Source organism: Arvicola amphibius, chromosome 6, assembly GCF_903992535.2.
Source record: "Arvicola amphibius chromosome 6, mArvAmp1.2, whole genome shotgun sequence".
In the NCBI taxonomy this organism is placed as follows: Eukaryota; Metazoa; Chordata; class Mammalia; order Rodentia; family Cricetidae; genus Arvicola; species Arvicola amphibius.
The window spans coordinates 11,107,652-11,125,711 of NC_052052.2; the positions used below are offsets into that span (position 1 = coordinate 11,107,652).

Consider the following 18,060-nt stretch of genomic DNA (forward strand, 5'->3'; position numbering starts at 1 on the left):
CCCTTGTCCCTGCTGTCACAGAGTAGACAACAATCACTTGCTCCTACTGATGATCCATGTCTTTAGAGAAAAACGAAGAGCAGTTGTTTAAAGTAAGTCCCCGAAGTGGGTAGCCATCGAGCGACACAGCAAAGGCGGGTTGGGACACCCACACTCCTCCGTGTGTATGCGAGTCCAGCAGGGCAGGAGCTCGAGCTGACTCCCGTTTGCTTCTACTTAGATGATCCGGATGAGCACAGGGCACATGGAGGGCAACCTGCAGCTGCTGTACGTGCTACTCACAGACTGCTACGTCTACCTGCTTCGGAAAGGTGCCTGCCGTCCCAGGCCAGAGTGGGTGGGTTGAGCTCCCCTCCCCAGCCCCCTACCCCCACTTTAAGCATATACTAATGGCAAGGTGTCCCCAGGGAGGTACTGCTAGCTGGGTTACACACCTGTTGTTCTGCTCCATTATTGCTTCACATTGCTGGGTACGGAGGGGGCTGAGGGAGGGGGAAAAGACCAGCCAGGGTAACAGGTGCTGTGATCTCCTCTCTCAGGGGCCACAGAGAAGCCATACCTGGTGGAAAGAAGCTGTTTTCTTACAATGAACTTGACTATGTGTCGGTGAGTGCAGACTCTGGCAGTGGGTGGACCCGCCTAGGGATTGCGGCTTCTCAGGCCACCCATGCTCAGAGCTGCAGAGTAAGGTCCATCCTGGGTGGGCACCAACATCCAGAGGCTTCTGTGCACACGCAGGAGACAGGAGTCAAGTGCGAAGGTGCCTTTTCCTGATCTGACCCTATCTCCGATCATCTTCCCTAACTCATGAGAGACCTCAGATCTTGGTCAGAGGCCTCCTAGTAGTGACCCCAAACATGCGGTTTCTCCTTCCTGATCCCAGCCAATCCTCAATCTGGCCACGCTGCCCTGATGCTGGGCATGGACCAAGCCGTGTTGTGGTTTCTGGCAGGTTGGCCTGACCAACAGACCGTCAAGTGGTGTGCACCAACCGCAGGGAAGCAGTTTCTGCTGGACACGGCTGACATGGCCCTGGCTGAGTGAGTGTCAGCTCCCCCCCTCAACAGGACAGGGGGGTCAACATCTGCCGTGGGCATGGCTAGGGGTAAAAACAGACACCAAACTTCCCCTAAGAGCCTGCGGTCTCGTTACAGAGACAGGGAAGTCGACAGTCACTGGCCAACTGACTCATGTCAGCCCAGGTGACTTCAGCCCCTCAGGACCCATGGAGAGGAAAGGAGCTAGTGTGAGGTCCAATGGGAGGGGAGACCCAGGAGCCAGGCCACTGTCCCTGGGTGTAGCCCTGACTACAGACAGAGAATTACATGCTGAGTTCCTAACTGTACTGACTGGAGTGGTCAGGTCCTACTGGCCAACACTTTGGCTAGTCTCTCTTTACTTTTCAGAATCCAGGGCCCTTGGACACTAGGAATGGTCAGGCCTTTTCTGGGCACCATCCAGGGATGCAGGGTCCACCACTGCCCTGACTCCAGCACCCTTAGCCCTCTGGGCCAGGAGTTCTCAGGACAAAGTCCTGACCACCAAGGACCTGTCCCCAAGGTCTCTGACAGCAAACCGCACTCCCTGCACAGGCTCTTCTTGGCATCTTTGAAGTCAGCCATGATCAAAGGCTGCCGGGAACCACCCTACCCTAGCATCTTGACGGATGCCACCATGGAGAAGTTGGCACTGGGCCAAATTTGTCGCCCAGGAATCCAAATGTGAGGTCAGTGGCTGGGGAGGAAACTCCAGTGGCCAACGTCAGCCTGCCTTGCATAAAGGCTGAGTAGTACAAATGGTGCCCTTAGCCTTTCCCGGTCACCCCGCGGGGAGGGCTTCCTCCTGGCCATCCTCTTGCCCACTTGGCTATGTCCTGACGTTACTTTGCTATCACTGTCCCTGGGGCTGGGTTATGGGTAAGCTGAGGCTCTGCCAAGGCCTTATCTGCTCTGTCTGTTGCTGAACCCCAGGCATCCACCGTGACCGTGCATTTCTACGGGCTTGTGCACTGGGAGGACCCCATGGACGAGGCCCTGGGCCCTGTCCCCTGCCAGTGCTCACCCCACGAGGGCACCATCACCAAAGAAGGTGTGCTGCACTACAAGGCTGGCACCTCCTATCTGGGCAAGGAACACTGGAAGACCTGCTTTGTGGTGCTCAGGTGGGAACCCCCGCAGCAGTGGGCCCAGGGGATGTCAGGGTCCCTAGCATGAGAGGCCCAGGGGCAGATGCCTCTCTTCTCCACAGTGTTGTGGGGTTAGTTTTTCTGTCCAGCCAGTTCTCAGGGCACAGATTCCCAGATGCCCGAAACCCTGGTGACAGACCTTCAGCTGTGCCCAGGAAGGGGCAGTGTTCTCCCCAGCCACTCTCAGATTCTTTTTATAACCCCTCCCATAGAAAGCAGACCCCAGCCGGGCGGTGGTGGCACGCGCCTTTAATCCCAGCACTTGGGAAACAGAGGCAGGTGGAGCTCTGTGAGTTCGAGGCCAGCCTGGTCTACAGAGCGAGTGCCAGGATAGTCTCCAAAGTTGCACAGAGAAACCCTGTCTCAAAAAACCAAACCTTAAAAAAAGAAAAGAAAAGGAAGAAAGGAAGGAAGGAAGGAAGAAAGAAAGCAAGCAGATCCCTGGTTCCCAGCCAGTTTATAAGGGACCCCTGGGATCTTCTTAGCCAGGCCTCACTTCATTGTACTGTGACTCTACAGCAACGGGATCCTCTACCAGTATCCTGACCGCACTGACGTCATTCCCCTGCTCTCGGTGAACATGGGGTAAGTGTCCCAGGAAAAGGGTACGGGGCAGGTGTCATGGCTAGGTGGTCCTGTCTGGAGTCTGCTCTGAGTCCAAGGCCGAGAGCTCTCTGTCCTTCTGCCCTTCTCCCTTATCCAGCAGCCCCCAACTAGTGTCTTGGGGTTCACAAGCTGTAGGGAGCCATGGAGGCAGGATGAATGAGGAGGCACCCTTTGCCTAGAGAAGGGAGCCCCACCCAGTGAGAAGCAGACTGCAGAGGAAGCGGATGAGTGGCCCCTGGTTCTGATCAGGTGCCGTGAGTGGCTGTGTACCCTCTCACCTGGCTATGTTCGGATACTCCAAGGGCTCTTGGCACTTCTGGAGATACAGGTTGTTATGCAGCCAGGAACAGTGGGACACTTCTAATGCAGCATGGAAGGTAGAAGCAGGAGGATCAGAAAGTTCCAGGTTATCCTCTGCTACATAACAAGTTCCAGGCTAGCCTGGGCTACCTTAGACCCTGTCTCAAAAGAAACATAAACAAAATTGTTACACAGAAATGGTAGGCTTGCTAAGCACACGTCAATGTCCCTAGAACCAGGGCCCAAGACCCAGTGTCTGCACACCTCAGCCAGCGCCAGGGTCTCCCACTCCAGCCTCCCTCACCTACCATTTCACCCTCCTCCTCTGGCCCAGGGGGGAGCAGTGCGGTGGCTGCCGGAGGTCCAACACCACAGACCGGCCCCACGCCTTCCAGGTCATCCTGGCGGACCGGCCCTGCCTGGAGCTGAGCGCCGACAGCGAGGCCGCGATGGCGGACTGGATGCAGCATCTCTGCCAGGCCGTGTCCCAAAGGAGTAAGCGTCCCTGCTTGCACGGCCAGCCCAAGAATGAACACAAGCTCAGAGGACTGTAGCCTGAACCATTCCCCCCTCCTCTCCCACCCTCTGCCAATATCCAGGTCACACCCCAGGGGGTGGCTCCCAGCCCCTGTATCCCTTGCTGCCTGGTAATCACCGAGGACCGCCTCTTCACATGCCATGAGGATTGCCAGACCAGCTTCTTCCGCTCCCTGGGCACGGCCAGGCTGGCTGACATCAGTGCCGTCTCCACAGAACTGGCAAGGAGTACTGCATCCTGGTGAGTTGGGTGGGAACAAGGGCACAGGCCCCAGCCCAAGGAAATCCACGCATGCTCACCCAGGACCTGCTGTCCCTAGGAGTTCTCCCAGGATAGCACACAGCTGCTCCAACCCTGGGTCATCTATCTGAGCTGTACTTCTGAACTGGACCGCTTCCTGACTGCCCTGAGCTCTGGGTGGAAAGCCATCTACCAGGTAGGTACCTAGCGGTTCTTGGGGCCTGACCTCACCTGCAGGGTTCTGGGGGCAGCAATTCACAAACATTGCTGAGACACAGAAACTTGGGGCCAGAGCGGCATGTCCCGATATCAGCTAGTTTGTCAAAGCTAAAAATGGGGCCCGGTGAGACCCAAGACAGGAACTCCTCTTCCCCAGAGCCCTGGAGAGGTAGTAGCTTTTGTTTTTTGTTTTGTTGTGGTTGGGGTTTTTGTTTTTTGTTGCTTTTTTTTAATATTTATTTATTTATTATGTATACAATATTCTGTTTGTGTGTATGCCTGCAGGCCAGAAGAGGGCACCAGACCCCATTACAGATGGTTGTGAGCCACCATGTGGTTGCTGGGAATTGAACTCAGGACCTTTGGAAGAGCAGGCAATGCTCTTAACCTCTGAGCCATCTCTCCAGCCCCTTGTTGCTTTGTTTTTGAGACAAGGTCTTACTATGCAATTCTGACTAGTCTGGAATTCACAGGGACCCCTCTGCCTCTGGTTCCTGGGTAGCATGTGCTATGACCATGTTGCAAAGAGGCTGCCTGTTGGTTCCTGGCTGCTCAGCCTCGAAATAATCACACAGAAACTGTATTAATTAAATCACTGCTTGGCCCGTTAGCTCTAGCTTCTTATTGGCTAACTCTTACATATTAATTTAATCCATTTTTAATTATCTGTGTATTGCCACTAAGCTGTGGCTTACTGGGTAAAGTTCCGGTGTCTGTGCCCAGCAGGGCTACATGGCTTCTCTCTGACTCTACCTCCTCTCTCCCAGCATTCAGTTTAGTTTTCCCCGCCTACCTAACTTCTGCCCTGCTAGAGGTCCAAGCCAGTTTCTTTTTAAAAAAATATTTATTTATTATGTATACAATATTCTGTCTGTGTATGCCTGCAGGCCAGAAGAGGGCGCCAGACCTCATTACAGATGGTTGTGAGCCACCATGTGGTTGCTGGGAATTGAATTCAGAACTTTGGGAAGAGCAGGCAATGCTCTTAACCTCTGAGCCATCTCTCCAGCCCTAAGCCAGTTTCTTTATTAACCAATGGTATCTACAGCATACAGAGGGGACTCCCACATCACACCACACCCAGGGAGAGGGACTGTTTTGCACACATGTGCTCCCTGCCCGCTGTGGTTCTGGAGGAGCTCTACACTGAGGTGAAGAACAGTCAAGGATAGAAACATGCCTAGTGATCCAGGTAGACCTAAGAGCTTGGGTTCTGTGAGCAAAGCAAAAGGGGTGTGTAGGGCCCCAAAGGTCTTCCATGACTCCTGGGAACGCAGCCTGCAGCATTTATGCTCCCTGCTTGTCCGCCACAGGTAGACCTCCCTCACAAGGCAATTCATGAAGCTTCCATCAAGCAGAAATTCGAAGACGCCCTGAGCCTCATCCATAGCGCCTGGCAGCGAAGTGACAGCCTGTGCCGAGGGAGAGCCTCCCGGGACCCCTGGTGCTGAGGCGCGGCTGGGCAGCGCGTACACTGTGGTGTGCCACCATGCTGTTTTGGATTCAGGTGTCCACAGGCCTCTACAGCCCACTCCTGCCTTGGGGTGGCAGAAACCACTAGTGTGGCTTGAGACAGGGATCCAGAAGGGGCATCTAGCACTCTGGGCGTCCCGCCCAACGGGGAGTGATTAGAGGTCACTGGGGCGAAGGTCTGAGCCCCGTGGGCTCTGTAGACACACGGTGTTCCCTGGGCCACCATTCGAGTCCTTTCCATCTGCTCGGGGTGCCATGAGAATACTAGCATCCACTTCAGGGGAGCAAAGAGGCCAGGAGGGCGGGCGTGCCATCTTCTTTTCCTGGGGCCAGGGGCCTGGGCAGATGGTCAGGGGCCCCTGGGGGTCGTGAGTGCCCAGCCATCCTTGTTCATTTTTGAACAGTCCTCGCTGTGCAGGAAAGTGGGAACACTAGGTAGCTGTGCATGCCTCCTTCTGACACATCCACCCCGTGCACAGTGGCCTGCCTCACACGGCCTGGGCCCGGCCATGGCTGCCGGGAGGCCCTGCATGTCCACAGCCCTGCCTCTCCTCTCCCTCAAGTACGACAGAGCTTGGAGGAGCCAGGGATCCGTTGGCGCCTCTTGCCAGGAGCAAAGGAGAGGGCCTGAGAGAGCAGAGCCCATGAGCCTGGTGGCTACTTTGACACCTGACTGACCCCAGGCTTGGCTAGAGCTGGCCCTTCTTGAGGTCTTCGTTGGATCCCTCTGGGGATGGGTCAGATGGATTGAACTTTGTCTTTTTTTTTTTTAAATAAAATTGACATTATATTGCTGAGACTTGTCACTGGCCCTCTTTAAGTGTGAGATGGGGAGGGAGGGTTCCCCACTGCAACATCTTTATTGTCCATTCTATGCCCAACAAACTGCCATGTAGAATCAGAACCAGAGTTGGGCAGTGGTGGCGCACCCCTTTAATCCCAGCACTCAGGAGGCAGAGAGGCAGGCAGATCTCTGTGGGTTCTAGGCCAGCCTGGTCTATAGAGCGAGTTCCAGGACAGTTACACAGAGAAACCCTGTCTCAGGGGAGAAAAAGAAGAAGAAGAATAATCAGAACCAGATCTTCCCCAAATGGAGGATAAAGGCCCAGAACCCCCTGGGCCTTTCTGTTTCCTACATGGCCACCAAGAGTGGGAGCCTGGTGGTCCAGTTGTTAAGGAAAATGCCTAGAGCCACAAAGTTACACAAAGAGTAACAAAGGTTACTCTTTATGGTGGCCCTTACCTTTCCAGACCTCCCACCAAGGACTCTGCAGTTTTGGGTGAACCAGGCTGAGGCACTAGAAGTTGGGGAATGAGGAGGGTGTGGACCTCTTCTGTGGGAGGCACTGTTTGAAGCAGGCTCTTTGTACATCAGTCCCCCAACGGAGACCCCTCCTCCCCCTCATCAGCAGCACCGTTATCCACGGTCTGATTCCCCGAAATCTAAAATAGGAAAGGGAAAATTGTAGAAATGAGCAGTTATAAAGTTGTAAGTGTGTGCACGGGGTTGAATAGGGTGTGCAGTGTGGCCAGTGTGGCTCGTCCCGTTGTCCAGAGTGTCTGCTCTTGGTTTTATAGAAGCTGGTGCTGAAGCAGGATTTGTGGTCAATAATGTCCCCCAAAGTTGTTCTCTGACCTGTGTGTATCCCCTTACACACACACACACAAACGTGCACACATACAGGATAGCCTAAGCGATATAGTGAGACCCTGTCTCATACACACACACATACACACTCATATATATGCATTGACATAAATAGGGTTGGCTGGGCATGGTGTCATACACCTTTAACCCCAGCCCTCAAGTGGCAGAGACAGGCGGATCTCTGTGAGTCCCTGGCCAGCTTGCTCTACATAGTTACAGGGCAGCCAGAATTACACAGAGAAACCCTCTCTCCAAAAAAATAAAAAGAAGAAGAAGAAAAGAAAGAAAAGAAAAGAAAAAGATTAATGGGGTTGGAGAAATTGTTCATTGGTTAGAACTCTTCCAGGATCTGGGTTCAATTCCTAGCACCCACCCACATGGTAGCTCCAGTTCCAGAGAACACACTCTTTGGTTTCCATGGACACCAGGCACACACAGAGATAGATGTGGGCAAAACACCCCTATACATAAACAAGTAATAAGTGAAAGTGGGCATGGATGTGCCTGCTTGTACTGTCAGCCCTCGGGTGCCAGGGCAGAGGCAGCTGGAGATTGGCATGAGTTTGAAGGCGGCCTGGGCTATACGCTGAATCCCAGCCAGTCTGGAAATAAGACCCTGCCTCACATAAAACAAAACAACCTCATCGATAGGGCTCTGGGGTCCTCCTTTACATTCCCCTCTTGTCGAAAGCAACCTTAAAAGCTGGGCGGTGGTGGCCACGCCTTTAATCCTAGCACTTGGGAAGCAGAGGCAGGTGAACCTCTCAAGGCCAGACTGGTCCACAGAGTGAGTTCCAGGACAGCTAGGGCTACACACACACACACACACACACACACACACACACACACACCCCACTAAAATAAAAGGCTGGGCGTGGGAATGGTGGTACACACCTTTAATTTCAGCACTAGATGGCAGAGGCAGAGGCAGAGGCAGGTGAATCTCTGTACCTTGATGCCACTTTGGTCTACATAGCTGTTTCAGGATAGCAAAGGTTGCATAGACCTTGTCTAAAAACAAAAAACAAAACAAAACTAAAAATTAAGTGAAACTTAAAGAAAGGGAGGGAGGGAGGAAACAGAGCCATAATCTGAAGGAAGCAGACTGAGGAATTCACACAGGCTATGGCGGATGCAGAGACGGGACAGTTGCTGGTCAGTACAGGTAGCCTGTGCCTAGGGCCAAGCTGCCACATGCCCAGGGCTTTAGCTGGAGCCAGACAGGGAATAGAGATGGGGCTGAAGTCTAGAGGACAAGGAGGAGCACCCTCCCTTAGTTTGGCTCTCTTCCTGCTCTACTCTCCTTCCAGTCCCTGGTGACCTTTACTCCAGATCCCAGGGTCCAGGCCCGCCTAGCCAGCAGCAACTGGGATTGGCCCGAGCCGAAGGAGGTGTGGCCACACTCCCACAGCCCCAGTCTGCTGAACAACAGTTGGGGTTCCAAGACAGACCACAGGCCTCCAGTCACCGTCAAGATCTGTCCTCTAGACATGGCCTAGGCCTGCGGCCACATATGAGTGCAGACAGCCTAGACACAGCCACCTATGGCCTGTGCTGTGGCTGATCCAGGCACAGATGGCTCCTGCCACGGATGCAGGGGATATGGTGACCCCAACTGTGGACCTGGTGCTGGGTGCCTCAGCCTGCTGCCTGGCCTGCGTGTTCACCAATCCCTTGGAAGTGGTAAAGACTCGTCTGCAACTGCAGGGGGAACTGCAGGCCCCAGGCACTTACGCACGGCCCTACCGGGGCCTTGTGTCTTCTGCTGCAGCCATTGCCCGGGCAGATGGCCTGTGGGGCCTGCAGAAGGGGCTGGCCGCTGGCCTTCTCTACCAGGGCCTCATGAATGGTGTCCGCTTCTACTGCTATAGCCTGGCATGCCAGGCTGGCTTCACCCAGCAACCAGGGGGGACTATGGTCGCAGGTGCTGTGGCCGGGGCACTGGGAGCCTTTGTGGGAAGTCCTGCTTACCTGGTGAGTGTCTTCTCTGTGGCCCTGGGTTGGGCGGGGCAGGCTGGGAGGGGATTGTTTCCTAGGAATATCAGGCTCAGATCTGGAATCTGCCTTCGCTCAGACAACCCTTGCTCTTTTGGGGCCCATGCCCATTCGTCTTAGCCAGGAGATGGAACAGGCTATGGAGTAGGTAGACCCTAGTCGTCATTTGCTTGTGATTAGTTCTGCATAGCCTGGTATATGGTAGGAGTAAAAGCTTCCAATGAGCACGAACTGTTACATCCTGATCTGACCACTGAAGTCCTCTGTCCTTGAGAGTGGTAGGACAGAGGACCAAAGAGTTACTTAAGAAACTTGAAGCCAGTGGTGGTGGCACACACCTTATAAATAAGTGAACTCAAGCCAACTGAGACTCCCCGCAAGCTTCAGGTGTGAACTGACGGATACCATACAGGAGAGGGGCTCGAACGTGCCCAGCTCATTTCCCAGTCTCTATCCTAAAGCTTCCCATCTGCTCTGGACTCCCAGGTCAAGACCCAGCTGCAGGCCCAGACAGTGGCTGCTATGGCTGTGGGACATCAGCACCAGCATGAGGTAAAACATCTCCCCAGAACTCTGGGCTCCAGGCTGTGCAGGACTGTGGCTCTCTAGTGACTCACACCCTTTCTTCCCTGCAGAGTGTCCTGGGTGCCTTGGAGACCATCTGGCGCCAGCAGGGCCTACTGGGGCTGTGGCGGGGTGTGGGCGGGGCTGTGCCCCGAGTCACAGTGGGCTCAGCTGCCCAGCTGGCCACCTTTGCATCTGCTAAGGCTTGGGTACAGGAGCGACAGGTAAGGGGCTGGGGACATTGTCCAGACTGGGAGTGGGAGGGCCCGTGCCTCTTTCACACATGGGTGGTGACAGATGGGGTCTAGAATAAAACCTGGTCTTGCTGAATGTGGTGAGACACACTTACGTTCCTAAGACTTGGGGATGTTGAGGCAGGGGGATCAAGAATCTTAAGGTGGTCCTCAGCTACACAGGGTTTAAAGTCAGTCTAGGCTACCTACATGAGACCCTGTCAAAAGAGAGGAAGAAAGACAGGGGAAGGGAGGAAGGGAGGAAGGGGAGAAGGAGGGAGAGATAGAAGGAAGAGAGGAGGAGTCACGGGAGGAAGGTGAGAGACGGAAGAAGGAGAGGGGAGTCGCAGCTAAGGTCAATGTTTCTCAGCTGTAATCTCCGCACTTAGAAGGTGGAGGCAGGAGGATTGCAATTGGAGCACAGCCTGCTGCATAGCAAGACCTGTCTCAATGAAAAGAAACAGAAGCAGGGGAGGAGGGAAGAGGAGATAGGGAATGGAGGAAGAAAATAAAGTTGTTGGCTCTGTCACTATAGTTGTGACATAGCCCTTTTGTCCAACAGGAGCTGGGGGTCATCAGTGAACCCTGAAACCATAGAAGAACATAGGGTTGGTCTTGGGGGCTGGGAATGGCTGGAGAGGTCTGATTTGGCCACCTACCCAAAGCCTTCTAGCCCTCGTGGGCTTGGGGCAGGGAGAGCCCAGCACAGGTGAGCAGAGGGCAGTGGGCAGGGTCAACAGCTTGATCCATCCCCACAGTGGTTTCTGGAGGACAGCTGGCTGGTGGCCCTGGCTGGAGGCATGATTAGCAGTATAGCAGTGGCTGCAGTCATGGCTCCCTTCGACGTGGTCAGCACTCGGCTATACAACCAACCGGTGGACAGAGCTGGCAGGGTGAGCAGGGGACAAGGAAATGTAGGCTGTGGGGTGATGGGACACCCCCCCACACACACACCCACACGCACACCCACACACACACTCACCCCCCCACACACACATACCATATTCACAACACGGTAGCATGTATGTCCTAAGTCCTCTGACTGGATTTTATTCTATTTCCTGATGAGGAAATCAGCTCAGAGAGGTCAAGTGGAGGCTGCCAAGAGGGTCAGCGGAAGGGGCAGGATCAGAGTCATGGCCTTCCTGTGGTAATGCCACTAGGAAAGTGTCAGGACAAAGATGACTGGGTGGGCTATCCAAGCTGCACCCCTGCAGGAGGCTATCTGCCTGAGGGACGAGGGCCCTGTTAACATAGCAATGTATAATCTGCCCAGGCTGTAGGTGTTCCTTCTGACCCCACCACTAGACACACTTGCTCGTGTCACCTGGGACCTCTCAACTCTTGAGGTGACCCTCACCCTATGTTTATTCCCAGGGCCAGCTGTACAGGGGCCTCGCTGACTGCCTGGTGAAGATCTGCCAACAGGAGGGGCCCCTAGCACTCTACAAGGGGCTAGGCCTTGCCTATCTGCGCTTGGGCCCCCACACCATCCTTAGCATGTTCTTCTGGGATGAGCTGCGGAAGCTGACTACAAGGGCCCAGCACCAGGGCACCTAGCCTTGTCCCTCAGCCCACCATCAAGCCCGGCATTTGGTGGAAGTGATGGCCGGCTTCAGTAGAACTGGCTGCCCCAGCCAGCTTGAGTCAGGCCCAGATCGGGAGAGTGAGTCAGGATTGTGGACAACTGTGTTTGACCGGAGCCTCAGGACTAGTTCACCCAAGTCACCGCCCCTTCACCCCTTCCTCTCCCCTGGGTTACCATGCTGTAGTATATTGTCATGGTAGCACCTGCATAAAAGGGTGCCCATGGACAGAGCCACTCAGTGACACCGGCTCCTCCGTCCTCCAGCCACTGTGGGACCACACGATCCTCTCTGAGCACAAGGAAACTGAGACACCACTCTGGCTGGAGCCACACGGCTTTGTGGTGACAGACACAGGACTGTGGTTGGAGTCTGCCCACCCCAATACTCTGCTTTCAGCAAGGGAACTGTCAGGACGGTTGGGCCACAGATCCCTCAGAAGCCACGGCAAGTGAGGAGACCCATGGTTGAGCCCCAAGGGAGGCCTTGGGGTCCCCAGACTCTAGCTGGTCAAGGTCAGTTAAGGAACAAAGATCCAAAACCTTGGCAGCTTGAAAAACAAAAACCTATTTTCTTACTTTCAGAAGCCTGGAAGCCCAAGAATGTATTGGCAGTGTTAGCATTTATTTCTGTTATCTATACTGTGCTAAAACCAGGGTCTGGGCATGTTAGTTACGAGATTGACATCTTTAGCCCAGGGCTTACTTCTCCAGAGGCCTCTGTCCCTGACTCTGAGCAGCTTCCTCCCAGTCAGGCTGGGGACAGATCAGCCGGCAGCCTGCCTGCCCGGTGCTCATGAAGCCCTGGGTTCCATCCCCAGCACTGAATAAACCGGGTCTGATGGCACATGCCTGTGATCTCAGCGCTGCACACACAGGTAACGCCAGGAGAATCAGGGGTTCAAGTTCATTCTCAGATGCATGGTGAGTTTGAGGCCAGCCTGGGCTATGTGAGACCCAGAGAGAGGAGAGAGAGAAAAAGGGGGGAGAGAGAGAGAGAGGGAAGAACAGAGAAGAGCAGAGTGGGGGAGAGAAAGAGGGATAAAGAAAGGGAGAGGGACAGGGAAATGCAGTTATATTGGACAGGGCCAGCACAGGGACTGCATGTTGTCACCTCCTGAGGAACTGGGGTTAGGCCTTCAGCACGAATCTGGGAGCATTCCTGAGTTCAGACTTTTATTGAGGGCTTTGCTTTTGTGTACATCCAGAGGGTGCTCAGGAGGTGGGAGCTCAGATAAGAGGGTGCCTGCCCACAAAAGTCACAGGGCAGTGTCACAGCAGGGCCAGCGACAGACTCTGGGTCCTTTCTCCGGACTGCAGCCATACTCCAGGAGACTGTTGAGACAGGTGTATTTGTAAGGTCCCCAATAACCAACTCCTCCGGCCAGGCAGCTCCAACCACCTTCCCCAACCACATCCCAAGTGCGGAAAAACCGCTCTAGACGGACACTCCAATAAAGTTTTCTATTTTGTGTACTTCCGCGACTCCCTTCTGCTTCCCTGACCCTGACTCTCAGCTCTCAAGCCCTTTCTAGGAAGGACCCAGAAACCAGCCGCCACCTGCCCAGGTGAGGCCTGCCACCTAGTGGACCCAAGAGGAACAGTATGTCCCAGAGGCAGGCGGCAGTCGATCCGTCTTCAGCGGAGTCCAAACCCCTCTTCCCCTGAGGCCTATAGAAGCTAGACTTCTAGATCTCAGAAGGGGCCACAGAGGCTGTGCGGAAGACCCTGTGCTTTGGGAACTTGGGTGGAGTGCGGGTCACACCTGAGTCTGGGAAGGCCGGGTGAGCAGAGGGACTTTCGGAAGGCATGGTGAGCTTGACGGTCTAGCGGGGACAGACAGCACTAAAGTTAACTGCTTTGCCCTTCAGGCCTAAATGAGAAGCCACCCCACCAGCGGCAGCGGGCTGACAGCACCCCCCTCGATTCCCGCCGGCTGGCCCGTCTAAGGCTTCTGGCTCTCCTGCCCCGCCCCCAGGTCTTTGACCCCGTCCTAGTCCCTCCCCTGGCCTGTAGAGACACCTTTGACCGGTGATGTCACTGGGTCTATCCCAGCACAGACCCGGCCCGAGGCTGGGGCTGGATTCCTGGAGGCTGCCATGTTCTCCCTCCCTTCCCTCTCCTCCTGGCTCCCCGGCCTCCCTTCTTTTGAGTGGGGTTCCAGTCTCTTCGACAGCCTCCTGCAAGGTGAGCGCCTCCTAGATGCGCATTGGGCTCCGCCCCACCTCGGGTGGGCGGGGTGCAGGGTGGGCCCCACCACCCACGTGGTGGGGGGGTGGCTCCGCACCTGGCTGCCCCCTGCGCTAACCCTGCCACCTCCTCTACGATCCTAACAACCCCCTCACCCTCTCCTTTGTCCGGCACAGGCCTAATCGGGGCCCTCGGAGTCTCGGTTCTCAACAGTCTCCTGAAAGTTTACTTCTTCGTGGCCTGTGTCAAGTGAGTGCCCACGTCGGTGCCACCCAACCCTACCCAGGCAGTTGGTCCCTGCGCGGAATCTGGCTTCCGCTAAGAGTGGGGCTGGGACCCTGGCATCCCTCCCAGGACCGGACACTGATCCCGCCTCCCAGCCCGCACCCCATTCTGCCCCCACAGTGACCCCCAGCGGCAGACCCATAAGCAGCGGCTGCGAGCGCAGTGGGCCTCACTGGAGACACTGCACTTGGCTGGTCTGACCCTGTTCCTGACCTTGGTGGGGGCCCGGGTGGCCGCCCTCGTAATACTGGAGTTCTCCCTCCGGGCTGTGTCCACAATGCTGTCCCTGCACAAGGTGAGACTGCAGGGTGGGGCCAGTCTGGGCCACTTTCTTCCTCCGCATTGGGAAGTAGAGCTCTTTTCCTTCAGGTGTAGACCAGAGATTGTAGTTTGTCACCTGGAGTTTGGATTGCCAAAGTCACATCTCCATGGCAGCACAGATGGATCTCTATCCCCCTCCTCCCTGGAAATGTCAGCTCTGTGAGCTAGCAATGTGGTTCAGTTGGTAGAGTGCCTGCCTAGCATGCACTAAGCCCTGGGTTTGATCCCCCTCTGTGGCTCATTCCTGTACTTCCAGCACTTGAGAGAGGTGGAGGCAGGAGGATGAGAAGTTCAGGGTCATCCCTGACTATTGGGTTTGAGGCCAACTTGGAACACATGAGATCTTCTGGTCTCAAAAATAAAATAAAAAGTCCTGTGTTGCCCTGGCTAGGTACCTTGTGGGGTTTGGCCCATATTATCCTGACAGCTGTCCTGACCTGATCTCCACAAGTGGGGAAACTGAGGCTCAAGGGAGCCCATGGTTTGTCTGTGATCAATAGTCGTCAGGGAGTAAGGTCTTCAAGGTCCTGCGCCATCACCCTCCAGCCACAGATGGGCAAGAGAAACCCACGTGCCGGTCTTCCCCAGTGCAGCCTAACCTACACTCCTTTCCCCTGCAGGGCTCGGGGGACAAGGAGCGGCTCCAGCTCTTCTTGGTGTGTCAGTTCTCGCTGGGCTGTGGGCTGACCTGTGGCCTGAGCTTCCTACAGGAAGGCGCCCCACACCGCACCCTGAACCTGCTGCTGAGCCTGGGGCTGGCCGCGCTGCTTGGCTTGGGTGCCCGGCGCTTCCATCGACACGTCTGTAGCCTCTATGAGTTGCACACTAGCCAGCGCTACTGCGGGGTCTGCTTGGGCCTGCTGGCTGGCCAGCATGGCCTGCCCAGGCTCCTGGGTCGCACTCTGGCAGTGGCCTTTGCTGTGAGTGACCTGGCAGCTGTGGCCCTCATCAACCAGGACTTCCTGAGCACGTCAGAGGCCATGCGCTTTTGGACGCCACTCACCATTTGCTATACGCTGCTGGTCATCTACATGCAGGGTGAGAGCCTCTGGGCTGGGGTCCGTTTCATTGGCCACACTCCCCTTGCCATCCCAGCCACTCTGTCCAGGGACAGGACTTGTACTTTACTATGGGTGTGCTGTAGGCTGCTCAAAGTAGTGTCGGGACATAGGAACTCTCAAGAGCTGGGACCTGGGCTGGTCTAGTGGTAAGGTGAAGGGGATTGTGGGCAAGAGAAATACCTGCCAAAGCACAGAGCAAGGGCATGGCTATGCAGAAACACTGAGTGGTTCAGGGCTGTTACCCCAAGGGCAACAGGGATTGGGGCAAGGCTGGCCAACTTCAAAATGGCCTGATCCAGCCAGGCGGTGGTAGTGCATGCCTTTAATTCCAGGACTTGAGAGGCAGAGGCAGGCAGATCTCATGAGTTCGAGGCCAGCCTGGTCTACAGAGTGAGTTCCAGAATAGGTTCCAAAGCTACAGAGAAACTCTGTCTTGAAAAACAGAAAAAGAAAAAGAAGAAAAGCCTGGTCCAGCTTGGCTGGCCAGGTCCTAAACAGGAGAGAGTGGCCCGTCAGGTCTGGCCTCTAGGAAGAACCTCCTGGCTGCAGATGGGAATTGGTTGGACGTGGCGGAGCCAGGAAGGGTAGTCCAGGCAATAGGAACAGCAAGTGTAAAGACCCTGAGGGGGTAGAATAAGCTTGGCCGGCTCCATGTGCAAAATGGGAAGCCAGGATGCCTGACTCTGTAAGTAAGGGGAGCATGGGTCAGAGACTGGCTGATGATGGGGAAGTGGACTTGAGCAGAATCAAGCCTGACCTCCTAAGACAAGGCTTGGATTCAAATTCTACTCTAAAAGCCATAGGAAGCCCTGGGAACATTCTCAACAGAAGAATGGTGTCATCTGATTGACATGTGTAGGTCACTTTAGCGGGTGAGTAGAACTTGTTCAAGAACAGAAGAGCCCCATGGATGAACTTCAGCAGGAGGGGACAGTGACTGGAACCAGGGGGTGGGGAGCAAGAGAGTGGGGCATGTGCCAGGCAGAAGTGGCCTGGGCTGCGGGTGAACCAGACTCACGGGCAGAAGAGAAGAATCTTAGGTTCTTGCCATCAGCTGGCGAGGGGCTCTGTACTCGACCAGAGAGAGACTTAAGGGTGGTCAATAAGTCTTGTGGGCTCCCAGAGAGGGGAGCTGGGGCGCAGAAGGGCAGTCAGGAAAGGTGATACTGTCCCTGGGGAAGGCGGTTGAGAGGTGGAACAGGCTGGCCCCAGCCTACCTCCACAGGGTGCTGTCTGAGGCAGTGGCAAATATATCTCACAGAGGAGCAGCGGCAGCACCGCTTCAGCCTCCAGGGCCAGGTCCAGACGGTGCTGGTGCGCATGGGTGGCCTCTTCATTTTGTTGATGACTGTGGGCCGATGGCTGGACCTTCTTGGCGTCTTTGTCTCCCTTCTGGGTGAGCTGTGGTGCATGGCAGGTGTTCGCATCCTAATCGACCTCTGCCAGATACAGGTAGGCACCTCCATGTGACCCCAGCTTCCCACTCTGCTTCCAAGGCTCCCAGCACCTCCAGAGGCCCAAGTGTGACAAGGGCTGTGTTGACTGGGGAGAATATGAGACCCAGGTGTCTTTTAGGTCACTAGGAGTGGGGAAGTGGAAGGGACCATTCCAGCTGGCACCCTAGGGTCCCGGGGGGGGGGGGTAATATGGTCCTGATGATAATGGGCTTGAGAGTAACGGGGGGGGTGTCCCTTCTGACCCTCCCCCAGGGCTTTCCATCCCAGAGGCCTACAGTAACAGCAGCAGTAACACCAGGAAAGGTATCAACAGTGTCAGATCCATGTGAGCCCTGGCCTTCCACACCTGCTCTGTCCAGAAGCGAGGCCCACTCCTGACCTGCCCTACAGAGGACTCAAAGTCAGTCTCAGGCCTGTCTGTAGAGGCTGACCAGCAAGTTCTTGACCACAAGATGTGGCCTGGAGACTGGGTGACAGAGCTAGTCCCCACCTAGAGTCCAGAGCAGGCCATGGAGGCCCCTGGAGAAAGGGGACGGCTAGGGTTGGGGACCTGGGAAGGTGGGGACATGGAGGCCTCTGCATAAATCCCTCTCCGTTGAAGATGGGCAGTGGATACAGTTTCATCAGACCCACCCTTCCTGGCCAGGCAGGAGGACAGCCGACAACTGTGACCTCAGAATGGCTCCCTGCCCGCTTGCCGCCCTTCCCCCACCTTGCTGCTTTCTACAAACAATAAAGTTGACTTTTCTCAACCTGTGTTGAGGATTACAGAGATGTAGAAAGAAAAAAGAGGCTTTCCGAGACCCACAAAAACCCTCATTTGGCAGGGGTTTGGGATATGAGCCTCAAGCCTGCCACTGCCCTGGGTCTCCTGGGGGCCAAGGACACAGGTTGGGGTTCCCCGGTTCCAGGACAAAGAATCGCAGCAGGAACACATGGTTCTCAAGATGGTTGGGAGCTGGAGATGGCTCAGGGTTAAGAGCGAGTGTGTAGTGCTCTTACTCCTCAGATCCTATATCAGACAGTTCTGTGGGGATTTCACTAGAGGAGGCCTACAGGGCAGAGATGCCCAATCTGCTAAGAGGTGTTGTGGAATATTAGCGGAAGATGTATTACATTTGCTTATGTTGTAGAACATTTGTTTAACGAGGCAAAGATTT

The 18,060-nt window shown here is 55.2% G+C and overlaps 3 protein-coding genes across 3 annotated transcripts in view; all 3 read left to right on the forward strand.

Moving 5' to 3' along the window:
- The window catches only part of Plekhm2 (pleckstrin homology and RUN domain containing M2), a 45,009-nt gene extending 38,697 nt beyond the window's left edge, over positions 1-6,312 (forward strand). The window contains 16 exon segments of the mRNA XM_038333823.1: positions 22-70; positions 72-92; positions 221-311; positions 540-574; positions 577-610; positions 953-1,040; positions 1,593-1,692; positions 1,694-1,726; positions 1,971-2,161; positions 2,705-2,770; positions 3,426-3,579; positions 3,581-3,586; positions 3,691-3,844; positions 3,847-3,869; positions 3,949-4,065; positions 5,402-6,312. Coding sequence (XP_038189751.1) covers positions 22-70; positions 72-92; positions 221-311; positions 540-574; positions 577-610; positions 953-1,040; positions 1,593-1,692; positions 1,694-1,726; positions 1,971-2,161; positions 2,705-2,770; positions 3,426-3,579; positions 3,581-3,586; positions 3,691-3,844; positions 3,847-3,869; positions 3,949-4,065; positions 5,402-5,539 — 1,300 coding nt within the window. The 3' untranslated portion in view covers positions 5,540-6,312.
- Positions 6,313-8,334: 2,022 nt separating this feature from the next.
- Positions 8,335-13,062, forward strand: Slc25a34 (solute carrier family 25 member 34). Its single transcript, XM_038334244.2, has 6 exons — positions 8,335-8,364; positions 8,698-9,183; positions 9,691-9,756; positions 9,840-9,992; positions 10,760-10,894; positions 11,379-13,062. Exons 1-6 carry the CDS (start codon positions 8,335-8,337, stop codon positions 11,559-11,561), a joined length of 1,053 nt encoding a protein of 350 aa, XP_038190172.2. The 3' UTR covers positions 11,562-13,062.
- A 149-nt stretch (positions 13,063-13,211) lies between these two features.
- On the forward strand, positions 13,212-17,652 carry Tmem82 (transmembrane protein 82). The gene is made up of 7 exons (XM_038334243.1): positions 13,212-13,370; positions 13,458-13,773; positions 13,953-14,025; positions 14,182-14,356; positions 15,003-15,420; positions 16,705-16,895; positions 17,153-17,652. The coding sequence occupies exons 2-7, from the start codon at positions 13,686-13,688 to the stop codon at positions 17,276-17,278; spliced, it is 1,071 nt and encodes a 356-aa protein (XP_038190171.1). The 5' UTR covers positions 13,212-13,370; positions 13,458-13,685; the 3' UTR covers positions 17,279-17,652.
- Positions 17,653-18,060: the final 408 nt, after the last annotated feature.

Excerpts from the sequence above, each read along its gene's own strand:
- Slc25a34 (XM_038334244.2), top strand. The coding sequence starts at position 8,335 with ATGGCGGATGCAGAGACGGGACAGTTGCTG. Across the intron at positions 9,184-9,690 it reads TGGGAAGTCCTGCTTACCTG|GTCAAGACCCAGCTGCAGGC; the intron begins GTGAGTGTCTTC and ends CTGGACTCCCAG. Across the intron at positions 9,993-10,759 it reads CTTGGGTACAGGAGCGACAG|TGGTTTCTGGAGGACAGCTG; the intron begins GTAAGGGGCTGG and ends CCATCCCCACAG.
- Tmem82 (XM_038334243.1), top strand. The coding sequence starts at position 13,686 with ATGTTCTCCCTCCCTTCCCTCTCCTCCTGGCTCCCCGGCCTCCCTTCT. Across the intron at positions 14,357-15,002 it reads CAATGCTGTCCCTGCACAAG|GGCTCGGGGGACAAGGAGCG; the intron begins GTGAGACTGCAG and ends TTTCCCCTGCAG. Across the intron at positions 16,896-17,152 it reads TCGACCTCTGCCAGATACAG|GGCTTTCCATCCCAGAGGCC; the intron begins GTAGGCACCTCC and ends ACCCTCCCCCAG.